The 11,192-nt window shown below is 39.3% G+C and overlaps 1 protein-coding gene across 1 annotated transcript in view; it reads left to right on the forward strand.

Annotated features, from left to right (window-relative positions):
- The first annotated feature begins 5,762 nt into the window (after positions 1 to 5,762).
- LOC103746141 (dimethylaniline monooxygenase [N-oxide-forming] 5-like) overlaps positions 5,763 to 11,192 on the forward strand; it is a 14,280-nt gene continuing 8,850 nt past the window's right edge. Inside the window, exons 1-4 of the mRNA XM_008848257.1 lie at positions 5,763 to 5,897; positions 7,150 to 7,338; positions 7,763 to 7,925; positions 9,467 to 9,609. Coding sequence (XP_008846479.1) covers positions 5,763 to 5,897; positions 7,150 to 7,338; positions 7,763 to 7,925; positions 9,467 to 9,609 — 630 coding nt within the window. The remainder of the gene's footprint in view (positions 5,898 to 7,149; positions 7,339 to 7,762; positions 7,926 to 9,466; positions 9,610 to 11,192) is intronic.

Here is an 11,192-nt window from a genome sequence, read left to right on the forward strand (position 1 = left end):
GCATGTATGTGAGTGCACCCATATTGTGCCGCAGAAGTCAGAAGTGCTTTGTCACCAGAATCCTACAAGATTTGTGAGGGGAGATTTTTCTTGTGCTTAAGAACCCCAAAGGGGGAAACTGAAGACTTACATCCCTCAGAAGTGATTTCAATCATGATGTGGAAACATTCTGCTATCTGCAGTGATCACACATTATAAGAAAAGTGGGTGGGTCCTCCAGTATCAGATGTGAAAGATCCTGCTCTCTCATGAAAAAAAAGGACCAAGTGCCAGGTATTTATAAAAGAGGATCAAGGATTGGAAGACACCAGCAGCAGTGAGGTTTCTTTGAAGGCTGAGTAGATACCGGAGAGGAACACCACAGGAACAGTCAACTGTCTCCTGCCATATTGATCCTTTAGCAATAGCAACTCAGCCTGAGGGATTAACGGCAGAAAACCAACGACAGCTCTGCACATCTCAATCCAGGAATAGGACAACCGCCCTCTTCAAAAAACGTGAGTTGGATGTCCCTTCCTCTAGGTTCTGATGCCCTAGGACATCAAACATTTGAAGTTAACAAGTTGGGTTCATCACTGTTTCTGCCTCCCCCTGTCTTCCCTTCCTAACTGCCTATGGCATTCGTTTCAATCACTTTTCTAACAGTAGCAAAACATCTTCGAAGTTCTAAGAGTTCATGATTTTAAATAGTTTGCCATAGATTGAGACACAAAATAAATGCCAATTTTATCTTCAGGGAAAATGCTAATTATATCTGTAAGACTCTTGTGTTGTCATGAGTCATATTCACCACTCTGCTTTTTTTTGTCATCTTAGTGCACACAAAATTCTTTGGTAGATTCAAATCTCATTTCTCACAATATACTGCTTCTGTGGAATAAGAATTTCATAGGGACATGAAATTTATGACTGGAATAAGTCAGGAGCTAAAGAAAATTAAATAAGACTTCACAAACCTTGGAAGGGGGCACTAACAATTAGACAAGGATTTAAGGGATTCTGCTTTCCCTTCCAACCATTACAGTCTCAATGTAATTGTTGTACACTATGGAAATTTCCAAGAACTTATGAAAATGTTGACTTTCATGTACTGAGCACATACTACCTTCCAGGCACCATCTCAACAGAGATGATTATATCTCACAACCTGGGAATAGTGAAAAAGTTTCACCTTCCTGGAAAGCAAATAAAGTAGCAGAACTTTTGTAGTCAGAAAAGAAATTTTTTTTACGCCATATGCTTTTTATTTCTTGTCCTCGGGAGCTCACAATAATATCACAATAGAAAACACACTCCTACTTTTAAAAGTCTCACAGTCTTTTAAAAATTCCAACAATTTAAAAGTTCAAGTTCTTTAAAATTCCAAAGTCTCTCAACTGTGGGAACCTGTAAAATCAAAAATAAGATAGATACTTTCTTATTTCAAAAGGGAAGAACTGAGCTGGGCATGGTGGCACATGCCTTTAATCCCAGCATTTGGGAGGCAGAGGCAGGCAGATCTCTGTGAGGTAAAGGTTAGCCTGGTCTACATAGTGAGTTCCAGGACAGCTGGGGCTACAGAGAGACTCTGTCTCAAAAGGACAAAAAAACGGGAGGGCGGGAGAACTGGGCACACTTATGCAAAACCAAAGTCCTGCAATAATGACAGATATCTGGGAATCACTCATAATCTTCTGGGCTCTAAAAGACTTGGATAGCTCCACTTCTCCAGCTCTGCCTTCCACAGCATACACAATTTGTCTCATAGACTTAGGCCAGCTCCATTCCACACGTGCTATTTTCCTTGGTCGTCATTCCACAGTTCTGGCATCTCCAATATGCGGGGGTCTCCACTGCAACCTCCGCTGCACCTTCACCAATGACCTCTGCAGGGACTCCAACCCAGCCAAATGGTGCCAATCTTCAGCTGCTCTCCATGACCCCTTCATGCCGTTAAAGCCATTACCATGTGGGAGACTCTTACACATTACCAAGTTTAGTGGCAACCTTGGCCACTATGGACCACATCTTCTGTGTGCTGGCCCTAAGGAAATACTTTCCAGATTTCACCTCAATGATGCTGGTCTATTGTTACTCACAGCTGATTTTCATCCCTACCTAACCAACATGGATTGCCCTAGTAAAGCAAAAGTTTCAGTTCTGCAGTACCCGTCTCTTGTTAACCACAGCTGATTCTTCAACCCCAGCCAACAAGAAACCACAGGTTCACAATTCATAATTTCACACAAATGGCTTAGATAGTCTTTATGGGACTCACAAACTTCCCTCTGAAGCTTCACAAGTCAGGGATCCATCATCTGCATTTATCTCAGTGTTATCTTCTAAGGTCCCACAGACCAACCCATTAAGTTCTAAGAACTCAAAGGCGTTTCCATCCCAAAGTTCCAAATACTTCCACAATCCTCCCAAAACTTTTGCTTTCTATTGCTATGATAAAATACTCTGACTGAAAACCACTTGGAGAGGAACGGGTTTATTGCATCAAGTTAACAAAAACTAACCAGCACACATCTTTACCACATACCAATGGCACCACACTTGGTGACAGCTCTGCTAAAAGCCTCTATAACTCACCAATTCCAGACTTTTGGCAGAGGAACTAGCTTAGGACTGGACCCAGTGTTGGTGGCCTCACCTTTCCTGTTGTTGAAAACTCCCTTAGGATTCTCCTGTGTGGCCACAGTCCCTGGAAGCCCTCCCCTACTCCATCTCACCCCAGAGTATATAATGTATTTATATGTCTGGTTTAAAGGACGATTATCATAAAGGACCTATTGGCTGATCACCAAAGTTAAGAAATCAAACATTTTCAAGGCCTTAGAAGGCCTCAGGGCCATCCCAACTCTGAGGTGATAATATGTATGCTTCTCATCCAGAGGTAAGCATCATCCTGATTTTCAGTTGAATGTTCTTTTGCTTTTCTATATGATTTTACCAACATATTCACAAGCATATTTAGCTTCACCTACTCTTTTATTGCTTTTTTTCTTTAGTTTTTCTGCCTCTGTGTGTGTGCATGCGCATGTGATGGGGATTGATTCCAGGGTGTCATACATGCTAAGTACACACTCAAACACTGATCTACACCACAAACCCAAGGTTTGCCTATTTTTTTCCTACAGATGCAGGATTGAATTCAGGACTTTGCTCAAGTGAGGGAAATATTCTGCCATTGAGCTACATCTTCAGTCCTTGAATTTTGTCTTTGAGACAGAATCTTACTGTGTAGTTGACTTTGATCAGCTATATAGCCCAGGCTGGCCTTGTGCAGTCCTTCTACCTCAGCCTTGTGAGCACTGGGATTATATGCATGTGCTACCATGCCTTACTTATGTAATTTTCTTCTTCTTCTTCTTCTTCTTCTTCTTCTTCTTCTTCTTCTTCTTCTTCTTCTTCTTCTTCTTCTTTTCTTCTTCTTCATCTTATTCTCCTCCTCCTCCTTCTCCTCCTCCTCATTTTTAAAAAAATTTTTACAAAAACTTTATTGAAAATTTCATACATGCATTTGAAAAGCAAGATAACTTTTGTTTCTTTGCAATAGTGGCAATCGGAATTCTAAGCTATGCAACAGAAGCTTAGACAACTGAAAATTCTATGGTCATCAAAATTAACTAATTCATTTACCAAGTATTTCCTGAAAGCCTCCATATAAATAGAAACATCTTCACAACATTTTAGTGAAAAATTATGTGACATATTACATATCATATTAAAGTTTTATGTATATACATAAAACTTTACACAAATACATATATGTATATTCATAAAATAACAGAGTCTAAAACCATGTATACTGGTTCATTTCTTCTTGATGGGACATGTAATTTTAATTTTTTCTTTTAGTGATCTATTTTATGATTTTGTAACATCATCAAGCATGAGTTAACTGTGGGATAGGGAAAAAAGAATAAACAAAATTCATGGGCTTGTGTAACAGTTCATAGCTACAGTGCCTGCATGTGATCAGGTGGTGTTGTAAACACTGAATGGATATGACATTTTAAGTAGCATAAGTCTTTCTTGACTCTAAGATTGAGTTACATACTCTGAAAGAAATAGACTCTGTATTTAAAAAGGAAAGAATGAGTTGTATATAGCTGTTATGAACATAAGAATACTCAAAATATAAATATACTTCTCACTTACCAATTCTTACCAAGTGAGGAAGGGACATTGGAGGAAAATAAGCATTCAAATACAATGCTGGCTTATTGTGCAAAGTGTAAGGCTTCCCATTCAAGCTATGCTAGAGAATGTGGCTTACTCTGCTACCTGAATAGAATTCCTATTTATTCTTCCTCAAGTCTATACTGGAAATTGCCTGGGAGAATGAATTCTTCAGAGACCCCCTTGTGTCAGATGCATGGATGGTGTGGTGGTTTGAATGAAAATGTCCCCCATAGGCTCCAAGTGTTTGGACATTTTTGTCCCCAGATGATGGCGCTGTTTTGGGAGGTTTTAGAAGGTGTGGCTATCCTGGAGGAAGCACATCACTGGGGGTGGGCTTAGAGAGTTCCTAAGCCTTCCCAGATTTCCGGTCACTCTTGCTTCCTGTGCCTATGTGATGACGTGAGAGCTTAGCTTCTGCTGCTCCTGCTCTAGCCACCTCCAGCCACCATGCCTCCCTGCCATGATGGACTGTAATTCCCCTGGAAACATAAGCTCAAATAAATTCTTCCTTCTATAAATTGCTTGGGTCAGTGTTTCTATCACAGCAACAGAAAAGTGACTAATACAGATGGCTACAGGTCATTAAGTAGCAGGACATTAAAAAGAGCTTGAGTGAGAGGGCAGGGGCCCAGGCTTGCTTTTGTTCCCATGGTAGGTACCAGAATCTGCACTTTGCCTATCAGAGGGGTCATTTCCCTTCCACATGAGTCATAACTATAGTGCCAAGGCGGGGGTGGGGGGGGTAACAAGCGGCAATGTACCCTGGATATCATCCATGAGGGAGTGAAGCTGGAATCCTACCTACATCAAACTAAGGTTTCAGTAAGAAAGGCTTGGCTTAAGAGAACTGAGCTCACTTCTCTGTCTCGAGTCCCATGCTGTCCTTTAGTACTTAATGACTCAAAGAGAATCTTAGGTCCCATTCTCATGCTTCTCCATCTAACTGCAGAAGGAGACCATGCATCCAGGATAGTATAAAAGAAAACCAGGTAGCTAAAGTGAAACTGTGAATGGTAAAGGAGAGAACCTCAAAGACTCTTAAAATGGTCAAAGTTATTCACAAGTTATGAAATCATCTTTGTTGCCAGTCAATAGATAAATGGATAAATAAATGTGGCATATGTGCACAGTGTAGTATTATTCAGTCATAAAGAAGAAAATCACATCATTTGCAGGAAAATGGATGGAACTAGAAATCATTGTGTTAAGCTAAATAAACTAGACTCAGAAAGACAAGTGTTGCATGTTTTCTCTCATGTGTGAAATCTAGGAAATTGAAAGACCTGGAAGTAGAAGGGCAACAATTAGAAAAGAGAAAGAGGATCCAGGAGAACAGGAAGGAAAAATGAAAGAGGGTAATAAAGGGTAAATATGAACAAAGACTGCCATATCACTGTTTACATGTGCCTGTGTGTGTATGTAACCATGTGTGTGTGCATGTGTGCTCCAAATTAAGAAGCTGTAGTAGAAACAAGCAAAGGCCTATCAAAACAAATTATTATATTGTTGAATTAATGAGGACTGACCTGGCAATGAACCTTGATTTTACTTTTCAAGAAAAATTGAAAGAATTCTTCTTTGTTCAAGAGATTATGAAAGTAAAAAGAATTGCAGTCATTGGTGCTGGGGTCAGCGGACTGGGTGCTATTAAGAGCTGCTTGGAGGAGGGACTCGAGCCTATATGTTTTGAAAAGAGCAGTGACATTGGAGGACTGTGGAGATATGAGGTAATTGTATAAAGTTTATTCTCATAAAGTATGATACTATGTCTGTGTGACAGAGACTTTCTAGTAGGAAGTTGAACATGTACATTTTAAATAATTTAACTATTTTTTTCAAAGTAGTAATACTTTATGTTCAGATAAACTTGAAATCTCTGAAGTACTCGTGACTCTTACTCTGTTTTCTGTTTGCTTTCTCGTCACTCTGACAAAATACTTGAGAAAGACAACCTAAAAGAGAACAGATTTGCTTTGGCTTATGGTTCCATGGTGTCAGTCCATCAGGACAGGGAGGTCAGAACTGAGCAGAGCAGCTCCATCATGGCAACCAGGGAGCAAAGAAGAATGCTTGTACTAATGGGTTTTCTCCTCTTTCCCCTTTTATTCCATCAAGGTCCCCAGCCTATGAAATAGTCTCTTCCACATTCATGGTGGGTCTCCCCTACCCAAGGTAATGCTTTCCCAGATAAAACCAGGGATGTGCTTTACTAATCTCCCAGGTTCTTCCCAATCCAATCAAGTGGACAATCAGGATTACCTGCCCAAAATCCACCCCTTATCAACTTTCCATCGAAACACAGCTTCTTAAACCATTGCCTTCCACCTATAGTCTCTAAGAGCACATGTCCATCTCATAAAGAGAAATGCATTCAGCCCATCTCCAAGAGTCTTCAGAGGCTTCATAGCTCAGACTTTGCTCAAAAGTCCAAGTCTAAACTCTCCTCTGAGACTTAAGCTACTATGAGTTGTGATCCTCTGGGAACTAAAAAATGAGTTAGGTACTTCCAATGAAATGGTACTGGGTTTTAAAAATTAAAAAAAAAAGAGGACTAGAAGAATACCTATTGAAACACCCTCACAGACACACCCAGAGGTATGAATTACGAATCTCCAGGTGCCTCTCAATCAAGATTAACCATCAAATCTTTCATTTCCCTAACTCCACATGAAATCATTGGGATATTTTTATGTATGAGAAACCTAAAACTCAAAAATGGGAACATCTGCTTTGCCTTTAGCAGAATTTTTATCAGGATCCAACATCTCCTGATCTTAGTTATGACACTTCATGTTTCCATATCATGTATAGTGTGCACATTGCTTTGTGTTGTACTAAAAGGATGCCCCCACTTAAAAAAATGTGTGATCACAAATCTAGTCACAACTTAAGGAGTGCTTACATCGTGGATCGTACAGCAACTGGACAGAAGGGAGTGGGTGCAGTCAAAAATAATGTGTCTTATAAAATGTAATGTAGGAGACACCAGAAAGCGGACATCCTGGAATATACAAATCTTTGATCTGCAACACTTCCAAGGAGATGACAGCCTTCAGTGACTACCCTATCCCTGACCATTACCCCAACTATATGCACAACTCCAAACTGATGGAGTATCTCAGGATGTACACCAGACACTTTGGGCTTCTGAAACACATCCAGTTCCAGGTAAGGCATGAAAGCCCCACCCACCATCTGTGAGCCTGAGCCAGCTAGGGCAGAGTTTCAATTTGCATTTCCCACCACAGTTCTGAAAGAAGTGTCTTTGACTCCTCCTCCTCCTCAATATGTTCCTATATCATAAAAACATTGTCTAGAGATTTCTTCCTGTTGTCTAGTTTTCAGTTAGCTTTATTAAAAGTAAAATATGGGATATGGGGAGGTTTAATGTATTATTTTTCCCAACATACCTCAATTCTTGAGAAGTAATACTGTTAGCAAATTTTGTATTAAAATCCTAATGAACAGGAGCTATAAACACAGAAGTTACAATCTACTTAATTTACCAAAACACAGAAATTTCAGATAAAAATGAATATTGGGAACAGTGCTCTAGAACTAACTGTTCCTTTTCTCATTCCTTGTTTTCTAGACAAAAGTGTGCAGTGTGAGGAAACGGCCTGATTTTTCATCCTCTGGACAGTGGGATGTTGTGGTGGAAGCTGATGGGAAAAAGAAAACCTATATCTTTGATGGAGTCATGGTCTGCAGTGGTTACTACAATGAAAAGTATATGCCCTTACAGGATTTTGAAGGTATTTAAATGAACGCAGTGCAAGAAAAATCTTTATATTCTAAGGGTCTTAATGCCTATCCTACCAAAGGCATTGGGCAAAAGTGCTAACATGCCACAGAAGAAATACAAAAGAAACAAAAGAAGCTAACCTTCCTAATGGTCAGGAAAGATCTGACAATAGAGGTAACAGTACATCTGGAAACTCAGAGCTCCTTAGGCAAACAAGAGTGGGATCAGGCCTTCCTGGGGAAGTAGTAGGTGTGAAATCGTGAGCTTTGAGAATGTCACATACTTGATATGAATGGGCAGAAAAGAGTATATAGGAGTCAATGGAAAACTACTGGGGAAGAGAGAGACGATGTGTGTGTGTTTGTGTGTGTGTGTGTGTGTGTGTGTGTGTGTGTGTATGTGTTTGTGGAGAACAGATACCTGATCATATTTTTATAGTATAAATATAATATAAAAAGCATTATAAGTATGTCAGTGGGATGAAGGATTGACAGGAGGATAAGAACATGAATGTGAATGAGGAGAGGGTGCTGGCAGTGAGGATTAAAACAGCAAGATGAAACTCTAGAGACATTTTAGAGGTCATGGCAGCACTGACTTACAGAAAGCATCAAAAACAGTGTTAGACTTTGTGTCAATGTTAATATTTTTGAAATAGAATAAATTTAGTTCTCAAGATGCTTTAAAGATTCTAATACCCAAAATTTACATGGTTTAATAGCATAGCCAATAGCCATGTGTTATTACTGAGTACTAGAAATATGACTGACACAAATTGAGTTATGTATACAGTGTAAAATACTCACTTGACTTTAAAGGCACAGTAAGACTGCAAAAGAGCTCACTGATACTTTTGTATGTTGATTATATGTTACATTTTAGAGTATGTTTGGGTAAAAATATCATTTAAATTGGCTGGAGAGTAACTCAGTAATTAAGAGAACTTGCAGAAGTCCTGGGTTCAGTTCTCAGTACCCACAACAGGAGGCTCACAACCATCTGTAACTCCAGCTCCAGGGCATCCAACACCCTCTTCTGATCTCTGTGGGCAACTGCGCTCACGTGCACAGACCCACACATAGACACACACACATATACATGTAACTAAAAAATAAAATCTAAAAAAACTCATTGAAATTATAACTTTCACATATTTTTCATATGACCACTATAAAGTTGCATATGTGATTGACATTTTGTTTCTTTTGTTGAATATTATGAAGGGTCTCACCTATTTGCAATGCACAGTTGTATATATAGTGGAGAGATATAAAAAGTCACAGCCTCCTCTTGTTACATGTGTTATCATATTGGGCACATTTAAAATCAGACACTTTAAAAGAAACATCTGGTCTGATTTTGATCTTAGCCACATAATCACTCCTATTGAATATTTCATTCCTTAGATAATCTTATTTTGTAATATTGGCAATAAATTGTCAAGAACAGAGAAAGGAATTTACATAACATAAACTTCATATTAGGAATAAATTTTCCAGGCATCGTTTTCCACTTCTGTGTGTGACTTGGGGATTTGTCTCTCCCTCACAGGGATCGAGAAGTTCCAAGGCAGATACCTCCACAGCTGGGAGTACAAGCACCCAGAGAGCTTTGTGGGAAAGAGAGTGGTCGTGATTGGCATTGGGAATTCTGGAGCAGATGTGGCTGGCGAGATCAGTCGTGTTGCTGAACAGGTTTGGGATTATACCCTGATTCTGCCCTTGGGTGTAAGCTTGAAACCTGCAGAGACCTTGTGAGTCTAAGCTTTGTGGCTTTAGCTGTGTTATCCCCATTTGGACTGCAGGTTCAGCAAGACCAATGGTACATTTTTCTTCTTACTATATGTGAATTAAATAATGCAAAATACCTAAATAATGGTCTCCTTCTATACCATAATGCATTGGAGTCTTGAAAGAAAGCAAACTAGAGTCAGATAACATAGTTATCTACATGTAGCTACACTAGGGAGATGAAAAGTTTCAAAGTAAAATTAAACTCACAGAAACCACTGAGAATTCACAGTGGACAGGTTTTTAGACAGAGAACAATATGCACAAGCATTTGTAAAAGTACCCCACCGATTTACGAATAAGTAGCTAAGAGCAACACTTTCCTGTGTTGATGCGGACTAAGAAAATAAAGAGTAAGAACAGGGAAGTGACCTCCGTTGCAAATGCTGTTGACTCCTAAAGAGGATGGAGAGTCACTTTGCATCATCCGAAATTAACGTTGATTATGACTCAGGATACCCACCAAGAAAACCTAAGGTTTCAAACACCTGATGCTTTGTGGGGCATACCATCAGCTGCTGTTTTTTTTTAGGTTTTTAAAAATATCATTTTTAATATTCTTTTATATGTTCCATGAGAATGTCATACAATGTATTTAAATTTTTTCTTAAATTTGTATTACATTTATTTTTTTAATAAATAACTTGTTGAGAATTTCATACATGCATATAAGGTGTTTTGATCAAATCCATGCCCACTCCCTCCCCTCTAACTCCTCCCACATCTCCCCATCACTTTTTTTCTGATAACTTTATGTACTCTTTCTTCTTCTTTAACTTTTTTATGGGGCTTTTAGCTACTCTAACATTCCCCCTTCTGAAGAAGTAACCCTAAAATGTTTTAAGGATTAGATAAAAGTTCCCAAATATTTTCGACATTGTTGGCCTTTGGATTGGAGTAGGTTGCTAAGGGGCCCAAGGACATTGTGAGTTTTAGCCAAGAAACTGGCTACCTTTCTTTGGGGTCTTTTTACACTAACTGAATAGCAAATTCTTACCTCTTATTCTTATCACACCATCCTCCGAAAAGGTTATCCAAATTACCAATAGGGAATAGGCATGCAGACTACTCTGGCTTCTTCCATGCTGAACAGGGACGCAGGGTGAGGCAATTGGAGTACCCCTTCCATGGGTCTATCAAAAAGACTCCCAAATTGCATGACCCTTATGTCAAGGAGGAAAAGAAAGTCTTCGAATCGTGAAGAGGAGATGTGAAGGAGAAGTAAACGCAAGAGTAATTAGCATTACAAGTTCTAGACAGGGACTAGAAAAAAGTCAGAACAGGGCAATTTTCAAACGTTCATATGAGAGTCCATCGGAATTTCTTGACAAGGGCTTCCAAAAGCATCCCTCTGTTGGGTTCCTCCTAATGTTTCTTTTATCTGCCAAGGCTGGACTCGAGAGTGATGGATTCAGGATTTGCTTTCAGGTATTTTGACAGCTGTTGGAGTAGTTAGAATCAGTGTCAGTTCCCTCTCAAAGGCTTCT

This window comes from Nannospalax galili, unplaced genomic scaffold (assembly GCF_000622305.1).
Source record: "Nannospalax galili isolate Female #2095 unplaced genomic scaffold, S.galili_v1.0 scaffold383, whole genome shotgun sequence".
In the NCBI taxonomy this organism is placed as follows: domain Eukaryota; kingdom Metazoa; phylum Chordata; class Mammalia; order Rodentia; family Spalacidae; genus Nannospalax; species Nannospalax galili.